We start from the raw sequence: 16,108 nt of genomic DNA, 5'->3' as shown, positions 1-16,108 counted from the left end.
TTCTGATTGCAGTGTGCCTGCTTGGCAAGGCATCTCCTTCCATATTGTATCAATAATAAAGCAATGAAAATGCTTTCAAAAAAATTTCTCTCAGGCCTCACAACATCATTCACTCAAGTAAAACATAAAAACATGTACCGGACATTTAAACAAATTTAAAGTAGATATATTTATCCCAATCCAGTCTCAAGTTCTAAAAATATCATTCATCCATTATAGAGAAAACAAAACAAAGCAAAACATGACAAAGTAAACATATCATTTTGCAAATGAATGGAGAGGATTTTTGTATTTATTTGTATAGCTTAAAATAACGGCTCCTTTGCAGTATTTTGTACACTTTTTTTCATCTAAACTATTACCGTAGGTTGCCCTTTTTACCATGTTATTATGTTGATGACATCAGCCTTAGCAGGGAAAGGCAGAATTTTGAAATCAGATTGAACAGTTAAATGGAGGAAAAATGAATTTCAAACTCTTGTGCTTTTAAATACATTTGCTTTAATGACATTTTTTGTAGAGCCTTCTCCTGGAAGCTAATAGAGTGTGTGAGCAATCCTGTTTTGGCTGAGTCATCTCCATAACATTAGTTGTAGTTCAGAGTCCTTCTCACCTTGCAGAGGCAGGGAATAAGATAAGGATTATTTTATGTAACTTGCGTGTAAATTTAAACGAACCGATTTATAAAAATATTACATAGCACAATCTGAGTTACCATTTAGGGACATACAATGTAAAATAATAATAATGACTTTTGTTAATACACTGCAAAATCTTGAAACTTGAGTCACATAAGATAGATTTTTCACAATGTGAACCATATAATAAAAGCCGCCAAACTGGACTTAATTACAAGGAATGGCAAAATATTCAATAGCAGAGAAAGAAGCAACAGCATTACTTACCTCAAAACTTACAGATCCATTGTGATCAGTGTCAAATGCATTAAACAGAAAATGTGCATAAGTTGTGGAATCTACAAGTTAAAACAGTAAAATTAATCCCTAGTAATCACACCTTATTTAATTTAATTTCATTCCATGAAAAACTTTGATACCAAGACTTATTTCGATATCAAGACTAAATTTTCAATTCAGTTTATTTATTTATTTATTGACAGGGGAGGAGGTATAAATTATAAGTGTAAGTATGTGGGTAGCTACACTGTTAGGAACAGAAAATCTAAAATTCTGACCTAGAATATCTTCATTCATTTTCATTCCTATTTCTGCTAATCACTGATATCTGAATGAATAGCAAAGAAGTCATGTTATTGTACTCTGAAACAACCTGTGTTCATGGGAACACTACTTTATCAGTTAAATGACTGTAACAGGGGGTCTATTTCATGTTAAAAAAGAAAAGTACGTTCAATTGTTCACTTTAAATGAGTGAAGCAGATAGAACCATCTGTGCCCCTGGTGTATGGTTTTCAGTCTGAAGACAGGCTGGTTACCCAGGTTGAAGCCAAGCTTGTCAGAAAGCTGCTGCTGCGCTCAGCTCGTATGCTCACCCACCAAAACTGGTTTGCTGCTTAATTCCCATGAACATCATCTGAGGGACAGGTCCTTAAAACCTTGGAAAACCTGGCTGTGACTAACCGAAGTGGTCAACAAGACTCTGAAAGATGACCTTAACCAAGCAATCCTTTCACTAATTAATTGTCTGCTTTTCAAACCTACTGACCAGTGCATATTGACTCATTTCAGAAACACAAGACAACATGAATATGAATGTCAGGACTCTAAGGTTTCGTAAAGATCCATCTTTCCGTTTCCTCTGAATGCCTTCCAAGAGGCACAACCTGCTCCAGGAGTAATATATTGCAAAGAGAGAACTCCAGAGGCTGCCCTGTTGATATGAGCTACAAACTGACGGGGTTATGGGAAGTCAGCTTTCCTCAGTGTCTTTTTGCTCTCTCAAAACCATGCAAACTAATGTAGGATTAGGTATTGTTTACTTTTAATACTCATTTGTTTGCTCTTTCTACTTCATGTATTTACATTAATTTTAGGTTAATTAACAAACTTTTAGCAAAGTGAAAAGTATCATGAAGTCTGTGTCCCTCTTGCAGGACAAACCCCTCTCTGTCATGGAAAAACACCATCAGTCCTGAGAGGCCTTTTTCTGATTTCTTCGCACTAAATCATTTTACCTTTCAAATTAATCCTGAAAATCTTTATTTGTCATAGCCCAAAATATTGTTTTGAATTAAACTGAGTGATAGTCTTGGGTCATTCACCTGAAAGGCCACCTTGACCCCAAAGGACCAAATATATTAAAACTGAAAACTTTGTACTTCATAGATTCAGACCTGATATTAATAAATAAAGTCTCTGGTCTTACTTCAATAAGTTAATTTCATATGATGTGAAATAATTGTAACAAGAAAGAACTCTGCAACCTTTAAACCCTGTGTCTGTTAATACATACCAAAACAAACAACAGCAACAACAACCAAAAAACCACAAACAAACAAAACCAAAAAAGAACAAAACCCAAAACACTATTGAGATGTTCATTCATCCATGTATCCAGTCATAATTGCTTAAGATAGCAGATAAATTCCCACTTTAACTGAAAAATGTAAATTTGTTGACTTCAGTTTATAGCTAGTATTTTAATAAACCTATTTTCTATAATCTACTGAGACTTCTGTTGTGCAACAGAAAATACTATGCAAACCATCTTCAGGGAAAAAAAACAAAAACGGAAACAAAACATATTATAGAGGTATAATTACTGTAAACTGAATTTTAAATAGCTTCCCAATCTCTTAGCTTTCATGTCTTAAAAATATGCGAAATATTCCTGAATATTTTCTGCAGCTTTACAGAAAGGACAAAGGTTAACACAAAACTTTTTATTGTTTGTTGCCGATACATGATACAATATACTACTCTTTTGTATGATGGCATAGGAAAAAAAAATCTCTAGTTGAAGAATCTTTTCTTGCTAGTAACTCCTAGTGGAAAAAAAAAAAAAAAAAAATCAGAAGTCTTTTTCAGGGTTGTTTGTTCAGGCAATTCTGACCTTACATTTTTCCTTCCAAAACACAGCAGGATGAGGTACACTAGTCTTTTAATTAGAGCTACTTAATGCGATTCCCCCCTGCCTCTACCCCCCTAAATCTTGAACATTAGTCATGTTAGACAAAAGCTTAACTTTTTAAGTAAAACAAGGTTTCTTTTCAGGGATCTGATATCATAACTAGTAGGTTAAACTGATATTTTGACAGGTTGAGACAAGAACAGATATTAAATCAGAATTCCTTTGAAATACTCTATTAAAGCATTTTAAATATTAGAGACAAAAAATGGTTGTCATTATACATCTGAAAGTATGCCTTATCAAACCATGAACATAATCCGTTCTGTTCATAACTGAGAAGGACTGTAATAATTAATCACTGTGTGGATTCTTATCTACAACCTGCTCAGCTGAAGAACAAATCCCATGTTATATTTTAGGCAACCCATTGCATGAATGCAGGGGTCTATTCATTCACTAGTATGGCAGCGGATTTCTATTAAAAAGAAGCCACTGGAGTGCCTTTCGGGCATGGAAATCTTTTTACAAAGCTACTTCTGTCTTTTTAAATACATTGTTTTTACTGCAATCCAGTGTCATCTGCTTTGTTACTCTTGTGGCCCCCTTGTCCTCGTTCTGCTCCTCCTGGAGTGAGGAAGAAGAATCCACGAACATGAACACCCTATTCCTCCCGGGGAAGGACTCCAGATGCCGACAGTCCACTGCGGTCCCCACGTGCTCCTCCACATGATGCCAATGCCCTAAAGGCCCCGAGAAGCAGCAGAAGGGTGAGCATTAGCACCAGGAAAAGGGGTGGAAACTGACAACTGAGTATATTTCAATTTTAACTACACTACTATTCTTTCCTTTCTGTAACCATTAGGTCAGGACTAATAAAGATTAGGCTTTACATTTACTTTTATAATACATTTTAGCCTTATTTTTAGAAAATATGTGCTTTCTCTTTGCCCATAAACAATTTGGAGTGTAAGAACAGGAAATATCATAATTTTTTTGAATTATTATTTTAAGTATAGTAAAGGTGTACTAAATCACATGCAGAGAATTATTTTCATTAGCCAGGGTAACTAAAAAATACAATATCTGAAACTGTAATTGTTAGCTTGTTTTAAAAGCTTAGATATAGAAATCATCAGTAGGCAGGTCAACTCTTTTAGCCTTTTGTTCTTCCCTATTGACTATGCGTACTTGTTAAGGATTTCGGTGACGGTAATCCACACTGAATGCTGCTGTTTACCTTCTAGGTCTTTATTCAAAAGAAAACTAATTGGAAGATATTTTGTTCCTACCAAGTAAATGTGTTGGTTTTGTTTTTATTAAATACAAGTGAAAAGACAGAGCTATGAACAGTCCCAGGGAAATATGAAAATCTCAAGAGCTATGAGAGAAGATGAAGAGGCAGGATTGAAGAGTTGTAGGAGACTATGAAGAGGGAGGATTGAATGGTAAAAGCAAGAAGAAGAAAAGAGAGGGAAACAATTCAAATCAAAAGAAAATCAAAGGTTCAAGGTAAAAAGCTGTCATACATCTTTGTTTTACCTTCATTTCACTGTAAGATAATGAAGATAATTAAATTAATGAAACCCCTGGAAATTAATTAATTGAAATTGAGTTCAAAAAAGAAAAAAGCCCTCATTTAAGTCGAGAAACCCCATACAAATCAACGGGAGTCTGCCATCGATATTAGAGGGTGCCTGTAGTGCCTCCTACAGTTTTCGTTCCTACTGTGAAAGGTTTTGTGAAATAAAAAAGAATGGAGAAGACTGTGTAGGAAGTTTAAAAAGAAATAACCTACTTAGAGAAACCTGGTTTTCCAAAGTACCCAAACACAGGCAGTAACTTTGTAAGAGAAGACTGACTTCTTGTGGATATCAGTGCATTTAATTTAGAAATATATATTTATATCAGGGAAGAAGCACCCCATGAGTTCAGACAAAGCTTGAGACAACCATCTTGTTAATTTGAACAAAAGGCTCTTTTGTCAGACTTAGGGACTTACAAACATAGCTCTGTGTTCACTGTACTACTAATTACATCTGCCAAGTACTCACCTCCCTGTGGAAAGAACTGAGAGTAAATCTCTTTGAAGGTTTCCTCATTGACAACACCACTGGGGCATTCCTGAAAAAAAGTGAAAGAAATGAACACCATCCACTCTGGCCCAGTTAAACCATATGTTCATGAGGCTATAAAGAACGTGTGTGTGACTCTGAGAGTTTAACAGGTCTGATTTTGCACTTTCAAGCAAATATTAATGCATCAAACGTTCATTCACTTTGATGTATCTTCATGTTCCCATGGGACAAAAATTTCTTCTTTGCCATATACCTCAACTTCAGTCTTGAGACCTGACTGACAGACGTGAGCAGCAACCACTCTGCTGCAATGCGGGGAGCTACCAGTGTCGCTGTGGGCCATGGGTGGCTGCTCCCGCAGCTGCAAGCAGCATTTGCAGGGTGTGGAAACCAAGCAGGAATGTGAACTGCATTCGCAGTTGGGTATTCCTGATAGAACAGGCAGTCATATTCTACCAGAAGAGTTAGATTCAATGAATTCAAAAGACTCTACCACAGGAGATCTTATTCAAACCTTGAAGATCCTTCTCCCTCTTTACATCTTTTTCATAAGCTGAAATACCTAAGAAGGAATAAGCAGAGACTGCCAGAGCAGAGTGATAAGGCAGAAAATGAAAGGAAGCGAAGAAGAAGTAAAAAGAGGATTAGAGCAGTGAATTCACAAAAATGACTTATGGAAAGATGCAGGAAAAGCAGAAGGAACACTGTATTGTTTATTGTAAACATCAAAGACCAGACAGCCAACTTCTAGTCCTGCATTTACCAGACTGAGCAGATGACTTTGGGCAATGTACTTAATTTCTCTTTTGCCTTAATTCCTCTTTAACACAGAGGGTGAAAAAAATCTGGAAAGCTCTTTAAAAGGAAAGTATTTCTAGAAACAAAGGTAAGAAAAGACAAATTAAGTGTTAAGGGATATACATTTATTTTTGTCTATTACTACGCTATTTGGACTGATTGCTCAAACTTACGTGCTCGTAGTCTTAAACTGGGGAAAAGAAATAGCTATAAATGAAGATAAAGAACAGTGTAACATTTTTTACCAGTATAATAACAGGTTTTGCTGTGAAAGCAAATAATATTCCTATTATACTGAATAAGGAACACTGAGATATTCATAGTTCTGACAGCTTTTGCTACGAAACAAATAGTCTAATCTTGCTAACTGGGAGATGAATGCACAGCCTGAAAAACACGTCAGATCTGTAGATCTAGGACTATTTTGATTTATGTCACTTATCCTCAGCCAAAATCAGCACTTTACCATAACTAAGCATGTGCAAACACGTAGTAAGAAACAATTCTGTTTGATCAGGACAAACAGCAGCCACAGAGACAGAAAAGCAAAATTATTTGTTCCTGGTCACAGAGGCTGTCACCGACAGAGGCAGAATTAGAAGACAGGTCTTTGTAACACCAGATGTATACTGACTGCTGGGCCACACTGCCTTTCAAACCAAAGCCTTTGGGGAATGGGAGGAACAATGAAATGAATCTAGCTTCTCTACCCTTTGTCAGGTAAGGAGCAATCTGTTAGTTGAGGTGGCGTCTCCCTGACTGTCATGTATTTGGGTGTGACAGCATTCTAAAACATCTCTCTCTGCTTTACCAGATCCCAAAAATACTGTAATCAGATGGTCTAGTGTCGCTGCGGTCCCTAGCAGGTTTACTACGCTGCCTGTCCTTTTATGTGAAGCCTTCTGTAGTTGTATAAGTGCATGTGAAAGAGCAGTATTTTTACTTGTATTTGAAGCACAATAAAGAAAGCATCAGTGAAGTGTTCAGATACTCATTGATATAACATTACGGTGATTCAATGTAGAAAATGTAACAAAGATATTTCATAAGTTCCTCTTCCAAACATACATTGGTATATATTCTACATGATTCCCAGATTTGCCCAAGGAAGAATAACACAGCCTTCTCCCTGAGATGGGTGGGAGTGTAAAAGGACAATGCAGTATTTCAGAATTTAGAAAAAGTAGCCAAGGCTTCTTTCTGTTCTGCATTTAATTTATTTTCAGACAAAAAGCAAGGCACATTTTGAGTTAACTGAAAGAAAACCTGTATATTTGAATCTGTAAAATTCAGATCTTGGGGTTTTTTTCTTTTTTCTTTTTTCTTTTTTTTTTTCTTTTTTGTTTTTTTTCTTTTTTTCCCCTCCTGAGAAGCTCAATAAATAATGAATGACAAAATGTGCATTAAGTTCATCTAACTCTATGGCTTATCAAGATGTAAAGCAATTTTTCTACCTTTTCTTTGGATGAGTAAGACATTCAAAACATGCCCATTTTGCAAAGAGTTCTCTCCCATTTCACAGGAAATGCCAGTGTCTGCAACAGTGTCAGTCCTTAGTCTAAAGCTGCGGAAAATTAGGCACCCATTTCCTGACTGCATTTGAGTGTTGTGACGCTAAAGGACAACTAAATGTACTCTGGAAAAATATGTCTAATTTATTCTTTGTTAGTTCAAAATAAGTTAGCAGCCTGTTTTTAGAGATCTACGTACCTCATTATGGCAGTACTTTTTTCTGTCACTTAATGAACTCCAGTTTCACCATACTGTTTGAAAGAAACATTGTTTGAAAAGGCAACCTACTTTTACAGAGTTACCTATTAGTAGAGACAGGAATGAACTCTTGAGTTTTTCTAGGTTGACTCCCTGTATTTTTTTCCTCTGCCCTTTACTACAGCATTGCCGATAACACCTTACCTTTTCCATCCTTGGAGGTCTATAGTAATGGTACCTTAATGATATTCATTAAAAATCCTGTGATACTGACCAATTACTCTTGTCAGAAATACCTGTTTGAACTTTTGTTTCCTTAGCTTGGAAATTTCCTCTGAGACTGTACAAGACAGTGAACACCTCTGTTCTTACATAATTTTAGTCTAAATATATATGCAGCCAACATAATTTACCTCCAAGACCGCCCTTTTCCTGACTCATAAATCTGGCTTTATTTTGTTTATCAGGAGATTTCTCTAGTTCAGAGAAAGAGATTTAATATTGTAATTGTTAAGTATGCCCCATGGCTTTATGTCAAGTTATTGCTGACTTCTGCCATTGTAGCAACTATAATTAAAAAATCTTTCCAACTTTTCATTAAACTCTTATAAAAGGGAGGAAAATAATCAAATAGTTTGAAAGAAAAATGTGAGGCTTATTTAAACCATTTCCTATACTCTTTTTTCCTCCAGCTGTACATAATTTATTTTGTTACAGAAATTTTCTGTTTGACAGGCTTTTAAAATTGCATTAATGATGTATTATATTTTCCTTCTGGAGAATAAAAAGGAGGAAAAGTTCATTTTGAACTGTTTTTCCTGAGTCCAGTGCTCCTTCCTTTAAAGAGAAGATAATACAAACCGACAGCAAGAACTGACAGAGAATAATAAATTTGATTCTGCCTTTTGATGCTCTCACTTGTGATTTTACTGCTGAGAAATTACACCTCCAGCACATGGTCTTATGAACCACTCCAAAACCCGTAAATTATTTACAAGCTTCATGCTGTCTAAGCTGTCTTTTTTTTTTGTATTTCTAAGAATACTGCAATAGCTGGATTCTTCTTTACTACCTAATCAACATCCTTTTTAGACAAGTAGCAAACCCCAAAAGACACAAAACAGAGAGAAATAATGAAATGTAGGAAAGAAGATGAAGGAGAAACAAACTCAAAGACTTTTGTCTGCATGACAAACAATTTTGCATGATTGATTAAGCTGTATTAGGAGCTCTGGCAATTTAAAATATATTTTAATTACAGGCTTTTGCATGACAGGTTCTCCATTCCATGCTTTATCTGATGTCAGTTTTCATTCTGCTTCATTTAGATATATGTTCTTGTGCACTGACTTAATTGTCTCCAATTGATATTATTTTCTTTTTTTTTTTGAATGTACTGAAAACTTTAATTTTGCATAAGCAGAAAACTTCATGGAAGAACACGTGTGTAATTCTGAAATAGCATGCACATATTTAAAGCTAATTCTACTAGAAATCCCACAACATAAACCCACAGTGGCTTTTCACATGCAGTCCAGTTCCTAATTTTTCATTTGAGTAAAATAGGGCTTTGATCAAAACAGGATAATAACTTAACAAATGGCCTTGATCTAATAACACAATCTAGGCCAAATTAATAATGAAATCTGGGCCAACAGGTACCTCATGAAGCTCAACAAGAATTGCAGCGTTCTGTGTCTGCGAAGAACCCACCCCTTGCCCCAGCACCAGCTGTGAAGTGACCAGCTGAATGGCAGTGCTGCCAACAAGGACATGGGGTTGCAGTAGATGTGAAGCTGAGTATGAGCCAACAAAGAATTCTTACTGTAAATAAGACAAACCACCTACTGGGCCAAGGCCAGCAGGCTCAGGGAGTTATTCTCTCTCTCTGCTCAGGACAGTCTTGAGGCCCTCCCAGTGGCACGGAGGAACTGAAGAAAGTTCAGAAGAAAGCCATGAAAACTACTAGGGAGGAGAGCACATGGCCAATGAGGAGAGATTGAGAGAGCTGGGCTTGCTTAGTCTAGACTGTCACGAAGGGATGAGCTAGCAGCAGTCCATCTGAAGGGCAGCAACAGACATAAAGGAACCAAACTCTTAGCAGGGGCAGACAACAAAGTTCAGTGCCCACGGTCTGAGGTTTGTGGCCTCACATGAGACACCAGGAAAAACTGTTCTGCTCTTTTGGTACCCTGAAGTGTGGTGATGCTTGAGAGGCCCCTTAATGTCACTGAAAATTTGGGCTGCTGAACAGCCTTGGAAAGTTGTCTGTGTATGTGGCAGAGCTTTTCTAAGGGATGACATGAGAGGCTTTGTTTGATAAGCGGACCTTGATAATTTGCCATAGTGAACGAGGACATACTGACCAGGACAGAAGGGTGTGGGTCAGAGACTTCATACAATAGGTTCTGAAGCTTGTATTTTTTCAGTCTTTAATGTTTTTAAGGTTTATGAAAATTAACTTTTAATTTTATGCATTCCCCACTTCCAAAGCTGCATACCTAAGGTTGATTTGAACTTGCTATATCTCATGTTTCTTCTGATGTATGTGGTTGAAACGTAGGCCTTCTTATGACTTTGTTGTTTGCAGAAAACTGAGTCAAATGATTATGTGACTTTCATGGGTTGCAAAACTAAATTAATTTTTCCCACTAAGAAATACAATTAGTGTTTTTCGACTAAACATCTACTTTTATTCAGTAAAAAAAATATTTAGTGTTTAATCAGGACACATTGATATGTATTCAGCCTATATTGGCCTTCCATGGCAAGACATCAGTGGCTATGTAGTAACATTTCTCAGCAAAATTATCAGCAAAATATTCATCAATGTTTTATCATATAGAAGGATTTTTTTTAGTGTGGATACAGTAATGTATTCTATCAGCAAAGTTTATACTTGAGATGTACAGTGTTTTTTCTAGGCTTATGGAAAATTTAACCACAAGGGAACTTAAGTGATCTGAAAATTCATTTGCTAAAGTATTTAAGTACTATATAAATGATCTGAAAGAAGACCAGTGATACCTAGTTCACAAATACTCCTCTCTTGATCCTATTCCAAAATGAAATACGTGTCAAAAGTGACACACATAAGAAACTAAGCTACAAACAGTCCCTCTGAGGACAGAAGAGGTAAAGACTTTGGTGAAACATATCTAACATGATCTCACTATGCCTTGAAACACAGATAACCTTTAATCAGGCTATCACCAAATATTACCCCATTTGTCAGACATAATAGTCCAAGATCAAACCAAGAAGGCATCAGATAGTTGCAAATTTCCAGTCAAAAAGAACCAAAAGCCCAGCTCGCTTTTAAGAACAGGTATAGCCTGTGAAAAGCATGAAAGAAAAACTTCCCTAATGTTCTTCTGCATTCTCACTTTGTGTCAGATGGTGCCTTGTGCTGTTTCTGTAGCATAAACCAGAGAAAGAATGCAGAGAGAGAACCCTTTCCTGGAAAAACAGCAGGTGCAATTCAGGATTGCCAGCATGAGCGAGTGTAAGCAGTAGCATCATGTTACATTGACATGGTAAATTCTCATGGCAAACAGGAAAACCCAGTGCTCTCTCAGCAACTGCACCGCTTGTGGGCCATGGGAAAGGGGTAATCTTAATTTGTCAAGCAGAAGCAGTACTGAAAAATTACTTATTTGGACATTAAAGAAAACCATTCAAAGATGATATAAGCAAGCATGGATGCCAGGGGTCTCAAACTCATTTTCACCGGGGGCCACATCAGCCTCGCGGTTGTCTTCAAAGGGCTGAATTTTATACAGTCCTAAAATTACATTCAGCCCTTTGAAGGCAACCGCGAGGCTGATGTGGCCCCTGGTGAAAATGAGTTTGACACCCCTGACGTATGCCATTGGTGAAAGTAAGTTTTATTTTAACTAGGTGTTTTATTTAATTGCAAATAAATTAATGGTAGTGGATAATGTCCTGATGTCAACTTGCACAGGCAAAATGATAGCTAGGAAGAAGAGAATTAAATGGCTGCTGTGTCTTAGTCCTCTAGTGTCAATGCATGAACTGGCTTTTTACAGTTTTATTATGCCTTTACAGCTTTGAAATGTAACTAATATCCAGCTGACACAGTATAAAACAATTTAGTCGTGTCTGCAGACCACTAAATGTACTTCAAACAGAGTAGAAAACAAAAACACAAGTTAATACACTTCTAGACTAAATATTTATATTTTATTTATATTTAATAAAACTGATTCTATTTTATAAGCATGCTGCAGTATGCTGGATTTTGTTAAGTTATGTGGTAAAAGCTTGTCTGCGCGCCCACAGAGGAGCACAAAGAGACAATGGCAGGTTGGGGAACCCAACTAACGTCCTGTCATGGCTGCTCCCAGGACATCGCAGGAGTCATCGACCCACCGAAGGCCCAGCTCCGCAAGCTCAGAGAAGCACAGAGGCACAAAGGTAAGCGGGAACCCAAATCAAGGACAGAGAGGAAGGGACACGTTGCCCTGGCCCCTCCCAGGCTGTCCCAGGACAGCCTCAGCCCCAGTGTCAGGGCGTCAAGATGAGTGATAGTTTATTTAATACATGTATATAATTCAATGCATTAATTAATCAGTATTGTATTGATTTTAATTAGGAATACCTTTAGCATTAAAGATGTATTTACCAAATCTCAATAGGGTTAGGATCAAGATTTGACCCACCTTAGAGCTGCATACTGAGAATAAATATGTTTGTAATTTATTGTAAGTTAAACAAATTTGTAATTTTGTAACTCATTTCTCTGCAGTAAACATACATCCGCTTGTCCTTGATATATTCATCAGGAATAGGTTTCATTGCGTATATATTTTGAAGTGAGTGCTAGTGTCATTAACTTAGTGTTCTGAAAGTGCTCTTAGAATGCAGGGCTCTCTTTCGATAATCTTTTTTTTTTTTTTCAAAGTGAAAAAGCAGAAGACATATCAGCAGTGATTTTTGTGAAAAAGGGGCTTGGTGGCATTGCTGGAGTTCAGATCACATTTATTGGACAACATAGGAGGAACACCAAGAGCAGGGGAAAAAAAACCTGCAGCAGCTAATAAAAGTGAAATTATTTTAGAAGGACTTCAAAGTAGATGATAGAAACAAAATCAGGTTTCTGGGGGAAAGCAGGTTTTGATGTCATTAAAGGAAAACCATATGCAGTCTGAAAAACATCTCGAAAGATATGCTTAAAAGAGATGCTGTGCAGTAGCCTGTGAAGCAACCTCAAAAACACTAATTCAGAGAAGCCCTTTCTCTTGAAATACTTGAAATGCGGCTGAACAAAGGACTAGAAATTAAGACTGGGAAAACTAACCTGGGAATAGTCAGATAGTTCAAAAGATATTTTTCTTTTCTCATTAACACAGATTATAAATAATCCCAGACATATTTATGCTCCTTTTCTTCTTTCTTTTCCTTTGTTCTAAATATTTTAGAAGAAGAAATAACAGAGGATGATGTAGGGAGAGAGGAGCAGCTGTTTTCCTGCCATAGTTAGATTCCCCCCGAGAGGACAATGAATTCACAGAAGTCCAACAATAAGCAAAATATTGTCCATTAGCTGTTGGTAAAATTTAAAGGGGTTGTTTCTCCTGTGAATTAAAAGAAAAAAAAGAACACGTCTTTGTAATCTATTACAGACAGTGATTTCTCTGAACAGCTTCTTCGAACTGGTGTCTTCTGGAGTGCTGTATTGTCAGCTCCTGCTATTTAACACCTCTTTTTGAAACTAGATAAATGACAGAAACATTTAATTTCCTTTGTATAGATTTTTCATTCAACACCTCAACACATCAAATGGGAGCTTTGAGGAAGTTTTTAGGAAATCAATGAATGTATGAGATAATTGCAATGTCTATAGGAGAGATACTTACTTTGGCCCTTTTGATGAGGCAATTATATTATTCCCCCACTGCAGTGTTCCTCTTGATCTTTACTATTCACCTACTATAAAAGCCAGTTTGTCAAAGGACTGGGAGGATGATTGGCAGGACAGTGTCTCAAACTACTCACGAAGGCTGACAATTGGTTTTATTCTGTCTTTAAACCTATCATTTTGGGGTCTGGCCAGGCCTGTGATATAATGGAACAAGTCCAGGCCTTGCTTGCCTTTCTTTTGAAAAGCTGTTAAAGGAGCTGTTGCTCATTACCAAGAAACGTGCAGAGATGGGAAGATGAGCAGAGGCAGGCTGCACTGGAAGAGATGGGTAAAAGAAAGTTTTAAAGATGTGTGTGTTGGATGCCTGTTCATCTGTAGTGGCAACCAAACAGGCTCAAAGGCCAAGTGTTTGTTGTGAGGGTGATCTCTGCAGATGAAACCATTTAAAAGAGGCTTCATGACATCTCGGATAGGAGACATAAACCGCAATATATATAAAGAAAGTGTTCTTTCTTTCTTTCTGTTAGACAGGGGATCCCCCTCCAGTTTTACAATCTGTTACACTGGTTTAGTAGCCAGGTTACCAGCTGTTCCAGCCGACAGAAAGAGCTGCCACCTTCTTCATGCCACTTACCCATTAATAGAATATCAGGTAATTTTCTCAGAGACAGAAGATAATTCCTCAGACAAATCAGAAACATGAATTTTTTACTCAAATCAATTTTCATATTCCCTTAAATAATTGAAATATTTTGCTAACATTCCTAACATTTTAAAATTATATTCTGTACTTATTTTAATCAATGAATTATTAATCCTGTACTGATAAACAAAGAACTTTCAAGCTAATATGGATCTGGGTATACCAGAGAAACCAGAAATGGACTAAATTAGGGATTTTTCCTTATTCGAGCATAATTCATGCGCCATAATTACACTATGTCTATTTAAAGTAGAACACATACACATTATAGGACAAAGTGTACTTAAAACACAGTTATAGCTGAAAGAATTTAATATAATTTATATTATTTAATATAATTCTAAAAAAGCTTCCTGAAGGAAAATGAAGATAAATTAGTATATTAGTGAGGCCTTTCCTACTTTGTAGGAGGGCTGAGAGTCCCCGTACATTAATATGTGTAAGTCACATGAAGATACTCAGAGCAGAAATGTTAAAAGCTCAAAATACAAGGTGGTATGTTTTTATTATTATTATTTTTATTACACTGCTTGAAATTAATCTTATGAAAAAATTAATTTTAAGGACAGTATTAATATTCTTTTCATCTGTGGGATATTATCCCTACTATGTACAACAATATATGTTATAAATATGAATATGTTTATAATGACCTATTTTTACTTTGATGGATTTTCACTCATTTTCTCTAGTGAATAAACTGTGTTCAATTACACTGAAAACTGCTGATGTTTTTAATTTCAATTATCACTTCTACTTTCTGTGTTATCAGGAAAGGGACAGCTATTAATTTAACCTCTTGTCTACTGAAACTGAATTAGTTCTTTTTTCTTTTTTTTTTTTCTGACTTGGTTTCTCATCTTAGTTTTCTCAGGAATGGGCTACAGAAAAAAGCTTTCAGAACACCTTTTCTTTATTGAAACAGTTCTTGGCTTACATTTTAAAAAATAACTTCTATACAATCATATAGAAAGATGCTGTAACCAAACAGTGATGAATGATGAAATATGTTAACCAAAGGTATTATATATCTCAGATCAAACTTATCTGATGACTTCAAGAGGGCCAAAATTTCTTCCCGAAATAGCTTGCTCTTGTTTTCAATTATTGCAGAATTAAGCCCTATAGTTCAGAACATTAAATAACACACTAGCCTTGTACACTTGAATATATTTGCGAGCCTTTAGAGCTAGCGACGGAGATAAGAAATACTTTCTCTATGCTTTGTAGAAGTTGCATGAGATGAAAGACATGTAGAGAAATACAAAAGGAAGGGATTTTTGGTGAAATGGTTAGGGATGGTCATCTCAAATAGTCTTTCGTCCCCACTCTAAAGCCTTTCTATGTCTTTGCCTATTTATGGTTACAAGTGTAAAGCATGAGCAGTTTTTCAAGGAGGACCTAGAACGTAGGAGGCATCTCAAAACAGAGCACACTAATTACTGGATCTAGAGGGACATCCTTCCTTTCGATCTTTCCTCCCTGATCTAAATTATAGTAGAATTATTTCAGCTAAAGGCTCACAGGGGCAACACTTTGGGTTATTGCATTATCATTTCTGTCACATAAGCTGTAGACTCATTCTATAGCTCAGTGGCAACAGTCTGCACTTCTAGGAACATTGTGGAAGTCAGTAGATTAGAAAGCATCAATCTCCATTGACATCTATTGGTTAAAATACATCTAAAAACTCCTCTCAAACCTTGTCTCATCAGGTAAAACACAAATCTTCTTGCTTCTATTTAGCCATCTGTAGAAGAGTTACGGTAATGCTTCTCAACAGCACAGTGAAGATGTACAAGATTTTGAGCCTCCCACTGGAAGATGCTCTAATGAACAAAAGCCTCTTGACACCCCTGTGACAGTTTCAGAGGAAAACAAGCAGAA

At 36.4% G+C, this 16,108-nt stretch overlaps 1 protein-coding gene across 3 annotated transcripts in view; it reads right to left on the bottom strand.

The window, feature by feature from the left end:
* The window catches only part of KCNIP4 (potassium voltage-gated channel interacting protein 4), a 314,408-nt gene that overhangs the window by 12,681 nt on the left and 285,619 nt on the right, over positions 1-16,108 (bottom strand). For all 3 annotated transcript variants that reach the window (XM_065633512.1, XM_065633510.1, XM_065633511.1), the window contains 2 exons: positions 5,103-5,172; positions 906-976 (listed from right to left, as the gene is read on the bottom strand). In XM_065633512.1, the coding sequence (XP_065489584.1) occupies positions 906-976; positions 5,103-5,172 (141 nt within the window). The remainder of the gene's footprint in view (positions 1-905; positions 977-5,102; positions 5,173-16,108) is intronic.

The sequence above is a fragment of the Caloenas nicobarica genome, chromosome 4 (assembly GCF_036013445.1).
Source record: "Caloenas nicobarica isolate bCalNic1 chromosome 4, bCalNic1.hap1, whole genome shotgun sequence".
Taxonomy (NCBI): Eukaryota; Metazoa; Chordata; class Aves; order Columbiformes; family Columbidae; genus Caloenas; species Caloenas nicobarica.
Note: the sequence above shows the minus strand (reverse complement) of the source record. Positions and strands in the feature narration are given on the sequence as shown.